Below are 16,698 nucleotides of genomic sequence, written 5' to 3'. Positions count from 1 at the left end.
AGCAGAGAACAAACAAAAATCAAAACAATAGCAAAGGTGATGAGATCATCCTGATGTTTTTTCTATTTGTGTTTAAAGGAGTAGTATTGTATTCATTTAAATAAATTATTAGAAATAGAAATCTTTTAGGCTTTATTACTACATATAATTGTCTATTTTTTAGTATATGTGCTGCTGAAGAAAGCACACTACATATAATTGTCTAAAGCCTAGCTTCCACAAATCTTATGACTTCCATACATATCTGTCAAAAATTAACTGGCTTAGTGTGGGGAATAGAAATGCAACTTCTGTTTAATTTAGTCAATCTGTAAATTCATTTATCTGAATGCCCCCAATTGACATTATTTGAAATATCTGAAGTATATAGAATAAAGTGATAATATTACCAACACAGTTATGTACCCTGAATACTTGGTGCTTCTCTTCTATCTCTCAGAGACAACCACTATCCTCATTTGATGTTTATCATTCCCATGCACTTTTAAATACTTATACTTGCATAAATATATTCTTACACAATACACAGTTTTGCATATTTTAAAATTTTACATAAATACTGTGTTATGTGTGCATTTTCTGCATTTTGATTTTTTTAGACATTGTTTCTGAGATTCATCCATGTTTCTATATGTAGTTCTTATTCATTTTCACGTTCTATAGTATTCCAAAATATAAACATAGCACATTTTGTTTATCAGTGATCCTACTGATTGACATTTGAGTGGTTTCTAGAATTTTGTTATTACAAATACTACTACTATGAATATCTGTTACACATCTTTTTGTACATGTGTATGAAAATTTCTATAGAGTAGTACCATTCCTATAGAACTTTCTTTAATGATAGAACTATCATTGTGCTGTCCAATATAGTAGACTAGCCAATAGTCACAGAGTGGCTACTGAGCCCTTGAAATGTGCTCATGCAACTGAGGAACTGAATTTTAATTTAATTAATTTAAATTTAAATAGCCACAAACAACTCTTGGCTACTGTATTGGACAGTGCAGCTCTAGATCACATGCTTCAGAGTATGTGCTGGGTCATGAGGGGTGTGTATCCTCAACTTCAGGTATTGCAAAGTGGTTTGGAGATGTGTATAATGTATGATACCAATACTAGTGTGCAGGAGCTCCTGTTGTTTCATATTTGTACCAACAATTGGTGCTATCCTTTTTTTTTTTTAGAGAGAGACCACATGCACATGTGTGATTGGAGGGGGGGGGCAAAGGGAGAAGGAGAGAATATTAAGCAGGCTCCACACCCAGTGTGGTGCCCCACACAGGGCTCGACCTTGCAACCCTGAGATGATGACCTAAGCTGAAGTCAAGAGACAGTCACTTAACTGACTGAGCCACCCAGGTGACCCATGCGCTATCCTTACTTTTTAACTTTATCAAATTTTTATTGAATTTTGTCATTGTGGCTTTAATTTAAACTTACCTAATACTAGGGAGCCCAAGAAAAGTTTCATATTTATTAGTCATTTTGGGGTTTCCTTTCTTGCAAAATACCTATATATGTCTTTTGTTCATTTTTCTATTGGATACTTCTGCTTTTCTTCTTTTTAGGAGTGTGTGTGTGTGTGTGTGTGTGTGTGTGTGTGTGTTCTGGTTACCAATCCTTTGTGATTATCTATAATGCCAATATTTTTTCCAGCCTGTAGCCTGTCTTTTCATTGATTTCATATAACAGAATTTAACTATAATTTTATGTCTTTTGAGTCTATTTTAAAATATTCTGAGGTCAAAAAGCATTCTCCTCTAAAATTTTTTCATAAGTTTGTGTTGCTTTTTGTATTAGGTCTTTAATCTCCATGGAGTTAATTTGTATGAAATAAGGATATGTTTTTGTTCTTCCATAACCAATTTCCACAGGCCCACCTCTGCAGTGTAATCTCTGTCACATATCAAGTATCCATAGGTGTTTGGGATGTTTTCTGAGGACTTGATGCTATTAGATACGTCCATCTGTCATCTACCTGGTTTATTTCTATAGTAATACTCTCAATTTCTACAGCTTTATACTATCTTGATGTATTGTAGAACAAGTCTCTCCTACCCTGAAATATGATTCTTTAAAAATATTCTTGGCCATTTGGGGCACCTGGGTGGCTCAGTCAGTTGAGTGTCGAACTCTTGATTTCAGCTCAGGTCATGATCTCAGGGTCCTGAGACTGAGCTCTGCATTGGGCTCTGCACTCAGCAGGGAGTCTGCTTGAGATTCTCTCTCTCCCTTTCCCTGCCCCTCCCCATCCCCTGCTTGTGCACGTGCTCTCTCTCATAAACAAACAAAAACAAATAAATATTAAAATATACATCTCAAAAACATTTCCTTGGCCACTTGGTTTTCTATGACCGTTTAGGATCACCTTAAAAGAACTGTTTTTTAATATATTTTTTTCCTCATTAGAACCACTGGGGAGAATTGACTGTTTAAAGATATTTAAACTTCCTATCCATTTTTTCATTTAGTTGGATCTTCTTTAATGTTAACTTCCATTGGTTCTCACTTCTCACCCTTGTTACCACCCTAGTCCAAATCATTACCATCTTGTCCAAAATTCTGCGCTATGAATACACCTCCTGCTTCCACACTCAGCACATCTCACCCTTCCTGCAACTCCCCTGTCTATTCTCCACACAGGAGCAAAAGTGATCCTTTTCAATGTCAGCCCAATTATGTCACAGCTATGCTCAAAAGTCTCTAATGACTCCCATCTCCCTAAGAATAAAAGGCAAATTTCTAACCTTGGCCCAGGTGGATCTATGTGATCTGATCACCAGCCACTCCTGTGATCCCATCTTCTGTCTCAGCTTGCTTGCTCCTCCCAAGACACACATAAGCATGCGCCCATCTCAGATCTGTTCACACAGTTCTCCCTGTCTGTAATTCTCTCCCTCTAGGAACACAGATGACTCACCCCCCCACTCCATTCAAGCATTTGCTCCAATGTCACTTTACATAGAGAGGACTTCCAGCACACCTTATCTAAACTATCACTCCTGTCCATATCATGACCCCAAACCAGCTTAATTTTTCTTCATAGCACTTATCCTCACCTGACATAGCATCTATGTATTTAATTTTCTCTCCTCACCATTAGAATGTGAACTCCATAAGAAGGCAATATGTCCGTGGATGCTTGTGTTCTGTACACACTTTATTCACTGTGGTACCACTCTGGATGCTTCTGCTCCACAGTGCCCTGACGCTTCACACACTGCCTAGAACAGTGTTTCATATATGGTGGGGCCTCCACAAATATTTGTTCAGTGTGGTTTTATATTTTCTCCACAAGGCCGTGCTTCTCTTTTGGTAGACTTATTCCTGGATTCTTTATATATTTTTTAGAAAATTATATTTTCAATTTTTTTTCTTTTTTCCTTACTTATAGCTGTGTGTTTGTAAAAGAGAAAGAAAATTACTCAAAAATGAACTTGGTATCGTTTTGACTTCTACATATAACCGCACTCTTATTCCAGACTGTTTTTTTAAAGCACCGAGCACTAGAGATAAATGGGAGAGCATGTTTTAAATGCAGTATTTTGGTGGTGACTGTAACATATTTATGCCATTTGTCATTCAAAATAAAGACTTTCAGAATCTGCCCGGTAAACCATCTCTACAAACAATGATTTAATCTCAATACAAAGACCAAAGGTTTGGAGGAAGTTGTCCTGGCAAATACAAAGCATATATAGGAAATTGCAACTCAGATGATTTTACTCAAAACTCCTCCAATGGTTCTATTTTTGTCACTTTATTTCATCACAGATCCAGAACCACTACAGCTTAAGGCACTCCTGCCTTTCTGCCTGCAGGTCTATTAAGTAAAGGCAATTACTCTGCAAAGAGGTGGCAATTCCTTTATGGAAGATATTGAATTCTAGGGCAGAAAACAGTGCATCAATAATGAAAGGTCAGTAAGAACACAATGAGCCAACTTCACAGCAACAAAGGGACTGCCGAGAGTGAGTGTCCAGGTACCTCCATGAATAAAGTGTGTATAGAGCACGAGCATTCACTTACTGCCTTCAGGTATCCTTTTCGCAGGAATCTCTCTGAGATCAATTTACTATTGGACCACTACCACTCTACATTTGAAAATATAAAGACAAAACGTCTTGTTCTAAAAAAGTTGGTTTCATCAATGCTTCAGCGCTAGGTCACCGGGACTGCGGCCACGCACAGGTCTGCGGGATCTGCTGACCTGCAGAGGAACTCCAAACTAGTCAGCAACATGGAGGTATGATAGATGGGGTAATGCTTAGTGAACTGAAGCTGATTTTCTATTCAGTACATGTAACCTCAGCTTTGTTCAACTGAATAACTTCTGCTACTCTGATACTCAGAGTATTGATTACTGTTTTAGACCTTTGATATGCCATTCATTTTTTTTAAAGGCAATTATAGGGTGTTTCAACTTTGGCTATAGATAACCAAGTTAGTGGGAGGATGAAAGAGTTCCATGATATTGCAGTATAACTGAACAAACCCGTGGCTCTCTTTACCAGCATATAGGGCAGGGGGGGAAAAGCAATATGGCAGTCTTTTGCAAAGGGAGATAAATGATATGGATTGCCATACGTTAGTTCCCGAAGGATTACATTTAAAGATTCTTGTGCTTTTCTTCTCAGAAAGGGAAAATAAAGGAAATGTAAAAACGATTGTCACCAAGAGCTGCTCTTAAAAGAGCCAAGTACCCCCAAATTAAATTCATGCTTCTTAGCTTTCACTTTCCCATAATGTTGGCATAATTCAACGATGGCATTTTGCCAATTATCTCCAGAGTAAGAAGTAGGGCATTAACCACCTCTTTTTCAAGGAACAAAGTTCTTAAGAAGCAATTGATTACTGCTTGTTGGGGTAAACAGTAACTCTCCTGGGATATATTTTTTGAAGGCAGTAAATTCAATCTGAGCATATTCATTGCTTTAATAGTCCTTGGAAGAATATAATCTTATTTTTTCCCCTCTTTTCAATGTTATAAGAGTTTTCTTTCACTTAGCAGTTTAACCAGGGGTCTGCAAACCACCAAAATCCTCAGAGCCCTACTAAGGTTTATAACAAATTGGGAATATGCAATCCCAGCCTTGCTGCTTCTTCCAAAAGCCATAAAATATCTAAATGATGCATATATATGAATATATGGATGGAGATGGTATGTGTATATATGCATTACACATACACACCCACATGCACACACTATTACTCTCTTCATTAATGCAAATAAAATATATATTTTTTCAGGAAGATTTAATATGAAATCCAAAACATATATAAGGAAAAAAAATCACATGGAAATAACTTCAAATTAATACCTTCTTGGAGACTAAATTGCTATTTACCATAGTAAATAGTAGGAGGGAAAAAAAGCCCTTGTGCTCTGTTGAAATTTTAAATTAAATATAAAAAGGCTGCAGAAAAAATAATTTATGATAAATCCAGGGAATATGGACAAATACTTGAATTCACACATCCAATAAATATTATACATGCCAAAGTATTAAGACATTTATAAATTACCCTTTAGCTCAGTTAGTGTAAGATTGTTTCCATAGCAATGGTACAGGGATAGTGAAAAGCCACTTTACCATTTCTATAGTTTGGAGTAGTCATATACTCTCCATTTCCATTTTCTTCTTTAAAGTAAAAGACTATGCAGCTAAAATTTAATTTGATAATTTTTGTATTTGCTTTTTGCCCTAATGCAAAACATATCGATAGGGCAGTAATGGATTACATGTCCTTTATTGGGGCATCGATCTGTTTATTTTTTTTTCCTCCTGAGATTCTAGTATATCAATAAATTTAACAGGTAATGTCATAATCCCTCCTAACATTAGAATTCTGTATTTTTTTATATCAAAATGTGAAGGACCACTTCTTGAAGACATTCCCAACCCTCACATACTCCCCTCCTTATGGGTATCAGTCAGAGTCCTGGCAGGAAATGATGGCACACACAAGCTGGCTAATTAAAGAGAGTTTAACAAAGGGACCATTTATAAAGATGTGACAGGAAATAGGGAAATCAACAAGAAATGGGGCAGTTACCTCCTGAGGACAAAACAGCCAGAGTTGTTACTATCCCTAAACTGGAAGAAGCAAACAGAAGAAGTTACCAGAACTTGGAGAGGGTAGCTAACCAGAGGGGACCATGCATCAGGAGATGGAGCCTTCAGTGAGGTGACACCACTAATCACGGTCGTGATCTGGCAGGAAGGGAGCCAGCAAAATAAAAACCCCAAATTTAACTCTTCCTGACATCTTGCCAGCAGTCCCCACTGGTAAAACCAAGCCAGAATCCAAAGGACAAGGGAACCCATTAAAATGGTCTACATAGATCAGTTCCCAGGATACAGGCAGGGTAGAAAAGGAGACTGAAAGGATCTCAAGAGGCAGAATGAAAGTATGCATCACACTCCCCACTTAGACATATAATTTAGTGAAAATCACATTTTAATTTGGAAATAGCATGGTGGGAGTTTTTCATCAGCAGAACTAGGAAGCAGTTTGTACGCTGAGGCATCTAGGGGAAAAGGAATACATGTAAACAAGACACTCGGACACGTTATAAGGTAAGAGAAATATTTATTTAATTTTGCACAAGAACGAGCTTATACTGAACAAATCCAACCAAATAATATTAAGTGCAGTAAAACAAGGAAATAGGGATGACTTTTCCTGTTAGAAAATATTAAGTAACCATGCCTGTGCATTATTTTTATCATTACAATAACTTGTTTCAGATTTCTTTTCAGAGTGTATACTGTACATAACACGTTATAACTTCTTTGCTTTGCTTTTGAAAATATAATTCATTCACTGCCTTGCATTTTATTTTTTTTGCAATGAGGAACCTAACTGATTCGTGAAGATTCTGATCTAGAGAAAAATTTTCTGCACCAGTGAAGCTAGAGGCTTTCAAAGCTCTGATGGGCTCAGGCTTTATATCCAGGGGTCATGATGTCGTGGTGTGTATTCTACACCCATTCTTCTACCACGGTGATGTCAGACACAGTAGAAGCAGAATTCTGGTCTCGTTTTGCCCCAAGAATTTTCCTTTAGTGATTTTCTCAAGCTTCACAAATTTCATAATTGAATGTTCACTCAGCTATTAACAAAGCTGCACTTAGCTGCCCACAAATCATCCACTTTAAGTTTTAACTTTTTTTTTTTTTGGTCTTTTTAATGAAAGAACATTCTTTAAACAGAAATCTCCCGTGAGACAGTTAACTTCACAGTTCCTGAAGGCACTGTGGATCCACTGAGCAACAGATGTGGCCATTCTAGAGAAGAAAAAAGAGGAAAGAAAAGGATGGCATAAGCTGTTAAGCCGTTAGTAAATACTCACACTTATTGATTGGTGCACATAAATCTAACTGGGGCTTCTTATTCATGCACCCCAGCAAATTCAACCTCCCAGTCACTTCTCATGTCTCTGCTACTGCAGAACCAATTATGCCCAGTTATTTGTGGCAAATCAGAGACTAGCTTTATTTACCACATGGCACCTTCTTAGATCACATTTGTTCTCTTAATTATTCATCCACAAAATATGTATTGAATATATTAAGCCTTAGGTATATGGATGAATAAGCAGAATGGTTACTACCCTCATAGGGCAGGGGTTACAGTTTGGGGGGGGCAGAAAACTAATAAATACCAAGCAAACATATCATCAAAAATTGTGAAAGGTGCTAGAAAAGAAAGAAACTAGGTGATGTCAGGATACTAATGAAAGACTGGCTGGGGCACCTGGGTGGCTCAGTCGGTTAAGCTTCTGCCTTTGTCTCAGGTCATGATCCCAGGGTCCTGGGACTGAGCCCCGGATCAGATCGGGCTCCCTGCTCAGCAGGGAGTCTGCTTTTCCCTCTGTCCCTCCCCCTGCTCATGCTCTCTCTCTTCCCCCTTCCCTCCCTCTCTCTCTCAAATAAATAAATAAAATCTTTTAAAAATAATAAAAGACTGGCTACTTAGATTAGGTGGTCAGGGTGGACTTCTCTGTAGAAGTGATATTTAAACCAAGACCTCAAGGCAATGTGAAAAGGTTGGCCAAAAGCACAGGGAACAGAATGAGTAAAGGCTTTGAAGTGAAAGTAGTTTTGTTTAGTTAAGAAGCTAAAAAAAGATCTGGGTGAGAATTTTGAGTTGGTGAAGAAAACAGTGTAGAAATATAGTAGGAAAAATAGCAGGGAAGGGCCAGATACACATAATTAGTTTTTCAAATAAAATACCAAAATAATACAGTGCATTACAAAAAAAATTAATATCTTGCTCTTTTGATTCCTTGCACTCTCTTCAACCAGCTAACAAATAATGATGACTATGTTAATATTGTTACTACAATCATAAGATGATAATATCCTACTTCTTGAGTGCATACTCTGTGTCAAACACTTTGCTAGGCACTTTAAATACATTATCAAATTTCAACCTTACAGCATTCTCAGTGGGTCACTATTAATATTCACACTTCCTAGATTCAGATACTGAAGATCAGAAAGCTTAAATATCATGTCCAAAATCACACAGCTAACAATGGTACAGCAGGAATTAAAATTCAGGTTAGTCTGACTAAAAACCATCCTCTATTTGATATTTCCTCTCAGATAAGTGACTTTAGATGATTTAAAAACGTGTTATACTTTTATGATAAAATCAAAAGTGTCTGTTCTATAAGACAAAAGATTTTGATACTTTAAACTTTTTTGAAGTATACCAAATGAGGGGAAAACTAGTCCATTTCCAAGAAGAGTATTATCAATTTAAGCCAATACTCTTCCGTTCTTAATTTTTATGAAGCAGAGTTCTTATTCTGACAATGAGAGAAAGTCTCAACATCTCTTGGATCTCCAGTGGCATTTTAAAGCTTTGTCATCATGCTCAGAGGCAGGTTTTCTACCATAACCATTACATCATCTTTCCCAGTCCAGGCACCCACTGATGTAAGGGATGTACCAGTTCCTGTGAGTATCGGTTCCTCAAATTGTATGGCTTTTGAGCAGAAAGTGAGGGGATTTCTGGAGCTTTCTGCCATTGAGTATGCGAAGCTAGCATTAGAACCCTATGGGTGGAAAAATCATTTTTATGGTTCCCATGAGTATGTTTTAGGAAGGGATTTTCCAAAATCTTCCAGGAATGTTTTTCTTATTCTATATCCATATTTTCTGTTACAATAAGATAAATGCTCTATAAATCATATACCAGTGGAAACTCCTCAATTAGGGAAACATAGTTCATACAAGAATGAATAATAAAATATCCTATTGGAGTTCCAGTTTCAGTAATGGTATAGTTGCTTATATAAAACTAACCTTCCCCACAGATAACTATAAAGGGTCTGGACAAAAATAGAAAAAATAACTATTTGAAAGCAATAGATAGTGACCAAAAAGCAGGCGGACACTGGAAAGGTTTCAATCTGTGAAAGAAGGGAAATGTGTGAGATTTATTTTTCCTTTGCATTTCCCCTTAGGGCACTTTGTAGTCTCTGCAGTTTAGGCTAACTACAGCTCAGGCATAAAGACACAATCTGATAGGCCTCAGATGTCAGAGGACAACTTTTAGGGCTGCCAGAGTGGTTGTAAATTCAGAAAGAAATACCTAGAAAGGAGGGAGTGAATCAGCATATAAACTCCCCTCAAATCCTTGGCTGGTCTTTGAAATACAGAAGAGACTAAAGAGATAATGAGTTACAGCTTGAAAGTTGCAAGATCTGGGCAGAGATTTCAAATGCTGCTTACTGTGGGTAGCAGTGTTTAAAATCTGTGTCCTTCCAAGTTAGAAAGGATTGATAAAAATTCAGGTTTTTCACTGAAAGCCCAAAAGGGCCATGATTAGGAGTAAAAGTCTCAAGATTAAGAGACTCAAGATTAAGAGACTCACCCTAGAACTAAGGGTAAATCTGGAAGAGACCCACCTAACCAGAGTAAAGTGAAGTTTTCTTAAGTGCAAGGTGATAGGCCAGAAATTTGCAAACTGCTAGAACAAACAGTCTTCAGAGGAAGCTAAAAGAACATATGATCTATGCCATATATCATCCATAGTATCCAATAAACCGGAAAAATATTAGATGTCACGAAGAAAGACAAGAAAATGTGACTTTTAATCAAGAGAAGAAGTAGTGAATATAAATGACTCAAAAACAATCCAGATGGAATAATTAGCAGACAAGGACTGGAAAGTATCTATTTTAAATATGTTTGAAGTAAAACAACAACAAAAAAAAGATGGTACATCTCAGCAGATAAATAAAACTATAAATAGAATTAAATGGAAATTTTGGAGTGAAAATTTGCAGTATTTGAAGTGAAAAACTCATTGGATAGATTTAACAGCAGATTAGACATGACAGAGGAACAGTCAGTAAATTTATAACAAAAAAAAATAGAAATTATCCAATCTAAAACAAAGAGAAAAAAGACTGATATAAAAATAGAGCTTCACTGACCTTCAGGATAGTATTAAGCCATACAACATATGAGTAATCATAGTCTCAGAAGAATAGGATGGAGAAAATTGCAGAGAAAATATTTGAAAAAATTTGAAGAAACCATGGTCAAAATTTTCTCAAATTTTGAAAAAACAAAAACAAAAGAACCTACCAGCTTAGATACTTAAAAAGCCCAGCAAACACCAAAGAATAAAGTCACACAAAATATCACATCTAAGTGTATCACAGTCAAACTCCTAAAAATCAAAGCTAGAGAACTGTGAAAGGAAACAGATGGGGGAAAAGACATATTTTATACAGGGGAACAAAAATACAAATGATAGCTGAATCCTCATTAGAAATGATGGACACGTGAAAACAATAGAGTATCACCCTTAAAGTCCTGGGAACAAATCTGTGAATCCAGAGTGCTATATTTAATAAAAATATCCTTTAAAAATAAAGATAATTTCAGATAAATGGAAGTTAAGAGATCTATTAACCAATGAATCTATAATATGGAAAATGCTAAGGGAAGTTAAAACTGAAGGAAAGTTGACACCAGATGGAGGCTCAAATATGTGAGAAGAAATAAACACTAGAAATGGCAAATATGTGGATAAGTATGAAATATAGCATTTCTTCTTCCCTTAACTTCCTTAAGAGATATTTGGCTGATTAAAGCAAAAATAATAAGGAATTTTAGGGTTTATAGCTTACTGAGTTACAAAATATATGATTATTTATTATAGCTCAAAGGCTAAGGGGGATGGAATTCTATTATGTTGAAGTTCTTATATTTTATGTGAAGTAGTATAATAAATCTTATTCTACTCTAATAAATGAATGCTATAGATTGTAATCTCTAGATCAGTAACTTAAATAATAATACAAAAGGCTATAGTTAAAAGTCCAAAAGAACAATTAAATTTAAATAATATAAAAAGTTAATAAACAAAAAGAAGGAAGAAATGGAGGAATAGGAATATGGAAAATGGATAGGACAAAAATAAAACAAATGGCAAAATGGTAGCCCTATATCCACCAATGCCAAAATATTAAATTATATGTAAACAGACTAAACACTTCATTAAAAGAGACCGTCATACTGGATAACAAAATAAGAACGAAGTATACATTATCTATAAAAAAATACAGTTTAAATATAAAACCATAGATGGGTTGAAAGTAGATGGGTCAAAACAAAATGAATATCTGAAAAAATTGACTTCAAAGTCTAGAAGGCTTGCTAGAGAAAAGGAGGGCATTACATAATGATAAAATGGGTAATTTACCAGAAGACATAAAAGAGTACATCCTGGGTGATTCCATTTATATGAAATTTTTAAAAGGCAAAAAAAATCTACTACAATGAAATCAAATTGAAGTTTGCTATGGTAAGTTGGTATTGCCTGGAAGGGGAAAAAAAGGTTCTTACTCAAGTATTGGAAATATTCTATATTTTGATTGTAAGACTCATCAAATTATATATATTATAACTATGCATTTCACTATAGTTAATATTACCTTGATAAAAACTAAAATAAAAGGTGATCCACTGAAACTTAGTCTGATTACTAGGAATAGTAACAACCTACTATTACAATGAATAAAACTAGTTACTTTTACATAGTACAAAGTAAGTTTCCTTAACACCCTGTTATTTCTGGCTATATTTATTCTATATTTTTAAAAAGTTTTAAAAAAGTCATTGTCACTATTTTTGTGCTAAACTCAAATCAAGATTAGAAGACAGCTGGCTTTGGGGTGCCTGGGTGGCTCAGTCGTTAAGCGTCTGCCTTTGACTCAGGTCATGATCCCAGGGTCCTGGGATCGAGCCCCACATCAGGCTCCCTGCTCCACGGGAAGCCTGCTTCTCCCTCTCCTACTCCCCCTACTTGTGTTCCCTCTCTCGCTGAGTCTCTGTCAAATAACTAAGTAAAATCTTAAAAAAAAAAAAAAAAGACAGCTGGCTTTTAATTTTCAGTTAATATATTTATATGTAATACATGTATAATATATTTTAATGTTATTTATATTCAGTAAATTTAGTTTTTATTCATTTATTAATCATTTACTGTATAATTAATATATTAATCTGTTTACAAATTATATAGATTGTAAATAGATGTATATATAAATAATTAATATATTTTTAAACATCCCACTACCATCAGTATTTTAGTATGACTTTATAGAATTCATTTTCATACTTTTATTTTCAACCTTCTTGCAATTAAAGTGTAAATGTAATTACATATATTTTTAGCTTAGGTTTTATTTTAAGCCATTTTTTCCAATGGCTGAGTAATATAATCATATAATTATATATATATTACATAATTATAGTATAATATATATTGCATCATAGAGTTACTAGAACATATTTAACTATTTTTCTATTTTTGGACACCTTGGTTTCTTCCTTGATTTTATACGACAAATAATACTGAGGTGAATATTGTCATGCATATATTTTAGAATATTTCTTTAGGTTATATTCTCAGACCTGGTGTTAATAGGACAAAAGATATTTGAGTTGGGATGGGGAGTAGGCAAAGAGGTGTATTGTGGCATATTGACACGTGTTTTTTAATGTCATTAACAATTCATAAGTACACCTCTGTCAGCACTGGAAATTATTGTGAGTTGTTTTTTTTTACTGTGGTATGTGAAAATAATAATTCATTATGTTAGTTTACATTAGAGTTTTAATTATTTAAAAGTTGAATAATTTCCTCTTTTTTTAATAGCTGCATTTTTTAGTGAATCATTTATTCATTCTTTGCTGATTTCTTTATGGGGGAAATATTGATTTTTCTTGTTAACTTTTATATGTGTTTTAATTTAACAAAGCATATCTTCTGGAAGAATATTTTTCCAGTTTCTAGTTGTGACTTCTCATTTTGTAAATTTTGTTTATCTATAGAAACTCTAAATTTTCTTTGAGGTACACTTTATCACTTTTAAGTTAGAATAGACATCTCCCTTCCAGAATGTTGATTAACATTTGATTACATCTTTTTACTTTCAGTATCTAACATTTCTCCCATGTAGAATTTGTTTTGATATATGATAGCATATAAAATTACTTCCCTCAAATTGCTACCCAGCCATTCCACTATATATAGAATAATCCTTTCTTCCTTTATTGATCTGAAAATCTCTCCCAATCATACACGAAAGTCTTCATTTTAATGTCCTCATTGACGGGGCATTTGTTTCCATAGACAGATCTAGTTATCTATTCTACTGTTAGTACAGAAGTCTGCTTTCAAAACTTTAAATCTGCTGTTCCTGATAGATGAAGGTAAAGTTTAGGAAGTTAGGAGCTTCATCCTTAAAACTCTAATTTTCTTTATACCTCAATTATTTCAGTATTACATCTAGAGTCTCCCAAGGAATTAAAAGTAGCCCCCTGGCTTCCAATTTCCAAATGGTCTGTTTGGTAATTATTTATTAAAGGAAATGACCTTCTATCCCTCCTCCCTTTGTATTCATTTCTCAACTGGACACATCCCTAGTTACTGTCTGAAGCTCAAAGCATAACTGCCTAAAAGCACTCTGACCCATCAAAGGGTTCATCGTCCCTTTTAGACTTAAGACAATCTTCGTCATCCATTTTTGACTCAAGAGTTTAACCTTTGAATGGAGGAACATTTTTTTTTTTAACCTAAGCAACTTAAATCTGAAAACATCCTTAAAAAGACATCTTTAAAAAAACTGCTCCCTGCTAATTCCTAATTCCTCAGATCTTATCTTCAATGTCATTTGCTCAGGAGATAACTGGTGCACATGTTATATGGTCTTTTAGCACAGTGCTCCTTTCCTTCAGAGCATCCATCACAGTCTAGAATGTTGTCTTTTCTGTTTCATGACTTAATATCTACTTACTGTATTATTAAACACTAATAATAGCCAATATTGGTGTTTACTCTGAATGTGCATAAAATGTGCAGGAAACTTTTTTATGGATCTTCTCACTTAATTCTTAGAGCAACCCTCTCATGCAGGTACTAAAATTATTCCTAGTTAGGTACTATTTTTATTCTTATTTTTCAGGTGAGCAAACCGAGCCACAGAGAGATTAATGGACATCCCTTGAGGTCACATTGCTAGTATGGCTGACCAGGCTTTGAATCCAGGTGGCCTGATTCTACACACTGCATTCTTCACCTCTAGACCAGTGCTGTCCAGCAGAATATTCTGTGATGAGAGAAATCTTCTTCATATGTTGTCTAATATGATAGCCACTAGCCACATGTAGCTATTGAGCAATTAAAATGTGGCCAGGGTGACTGAGAAACTGAAGTTTTGATTTTATTTAATTTTAATTAAATAGCCACATGTGGCTACTGACTACCATATTGGACAGCATAGCTCTAGACAATAAGGTGCTAGGTAATAATTTCCAGAAACAGTTTTATCTGTCTTGCTTATTATTACACTCCTGGTACTAGCATAATACCCGCCACAATGTATTTATTGACTAGAATGAGTAATTCATAGGACAGTAGGACAGGGAGATAAGAAGTAAAAATGGTGCTCTCTAATTGTGGAAAATGCTCACCTCCAATGCAATATCTGTAGCCTGTCTTGCATCCATTTTATTTTTTTTAAAATAACACAAAATAAACATAATAAAATGTGTATTTGGGATAAATTTGGTAAAGTAGCACATATTTTTATAACTCATATTTAATAAGAAGGGAAAAGGGAAATAGCATCAAACAGTAACTTCTGAGAATCAGCACTTACCTGACAAAAAATGAATTTAATTCTAAAATACACTTGCCGGAATACATTTCTATCATGAGGCAAAAAATCCTACTATTTGTTTATAAGGCAGTAAATGACAATCATACTCATGCTCTTCACCCCAGAAAACACTCTCATGTTTTTCTATTACTGAATGCATTTTTTTCATTGGAAATATCTGTGTGAGCCATATTTGTGTGTTTTTCATCCTATCGCCTCCTATGTATTTTTGCTGTCACTTCTCAGAACAATAATCTTAGATTAAGAGTGTACATGGGGTGCCTGGCTGGCTCAGTTGGTGGATCATGTGACTCTTGATCTCAGGGTTATGCGTTCAAGCTGCATTTTGGGTGCAGAGGTTACTTATAAAATATTTAAAAAAAAGAGTGTAAAGGGACTTTAATTGGTAATTAAATGTCAGAAAATATTTCCCTGTTGGTCGTTAGTGCTGAAGTTTCTAGATAAGTACTGCTATGTGTACTCATATTAAATGTATATTAAAGCAATACTGCATATACATTAGTCACTTTTAGTAGTAGTAACTTTCAAATTTGCTAATGCATTTTCAGAAAACGCATTAAATGTTCACCCTAAAAGGTGTGCTTGATTGACAAAAATTACACTGATTGAAAGAGACAGAAATTTTGGTTTGAAATAGATAATAGTATCTCGAAGCTTAAAGCATTTTATATTTCTTTGTCCTGTTATGTCAAGCCACTCGAGTAAGAATTTGTGCTAAGTGAATCTGAATGAAATTGCTCTATTGAAAAAAAAATTAATGGAATTGTGCACTTACAAAAAGAGAGTTAGAGATATCTGGCTGTGCTATGTTGGAAAAAATCTGAATCTTTGCTTTCCTGTGTTGTTGTTATTAAGCCTTCAGTTTGTTTACTTAGTTTTAGTGTTGATTCAAAAATTATGACTATGAAATACAGTGACCACTAAATCAACATTTGTAGGAACAATAATCAAGTAGAATGCTTTCAACTTTGCCAGTATGTATGAACTCTACATACAGTCTACATTATCTGTATTTTTGTTCTCATTGAAGTAAAAGACACATGCTCTATTTCCTATGGGAATAAGAAGAAAAATCTTTATAATGATTTTTCTCCAACTGTAGGAATAAAATAAACAACAGATCTTAAATTTTTCAACCCAATGTAACTGACCACAACAAACCAAGAAATATGCCCATTTTTTCCATATTGATTTTCACTTTGGAAAATGTAATATATTTACTTTGTCGATAAATCTTACAGACCTCATAAAAGGACCAGATAAAAATCAATAAAATAATATTGTCTTCCCTCATGAAAGAAGAAACATGAAGTTTGTGTTGTAGTTTTTGTTTTTTTTTTTAAAGATGTGTACAGTTAGATACTTGAGGGCAATTTAAGTGGGTTCTTTCTGTTCTGGTGACATAAATAACTGATCAATCTGGTTTCTGATCATGCACTTCCTTCTCCCTGAATATGCTTTGAGGATGCACAGGG

The 16,698-nt window shown here is 34.7% G+C and overlaps 1 protein-coding gene across 6 annotated transcripts in view; it reads right to left on the bottom strand.

The window, feature by feature from the left end:
* Positions 1-6,583: 6,583 nt before the first annotated feature.
* Positions 6,584-16,698, bottom strand: part of NELL2 (neural EGFL like 2) — a 389,138-nt gene continuing 379,023 nt past the window's right edge. For 5 of the 6 annotated variants that reach the window (XM_027595082.2, XM_027595081.2, XM_027595085.2 and 2 more), the window contains exon 21: positions 6,592-7,298. In XM_027595082.2, coding sequence (XP_027450883.2) covers positions 7,248-7,298 — 51 coding nt within the window. In that variant the 3' untranslated portion in view covers positions 6,592-7,247. Of the gene's footprint in view, positions 7,299-16,698 lie in introns of all 6 variants that reach the window. The other variant, XM_027595080.2, reaches the window with a different exon arrangement.

This window comes from Zalophus californianus, chromosome 9 (genome assembly GCF_009762305.2).
Source record: "Zalophus californianus isolate mZalCal1 chromosome 9, mZalCal1.pri.v2, whole genome shotgun sequence".
Taxonomy (NCBI): Eukaryota; Metazoa; Chordata; class Mammalia; order Carnivora; family Otariidae; genus Zalophus; species Zalophus californianus.
The sequence above is the reverse complement of the archived record's forward strand: the minus strand, read 5'-3'. Positions and strand labels throughout refer to the sequence as shown.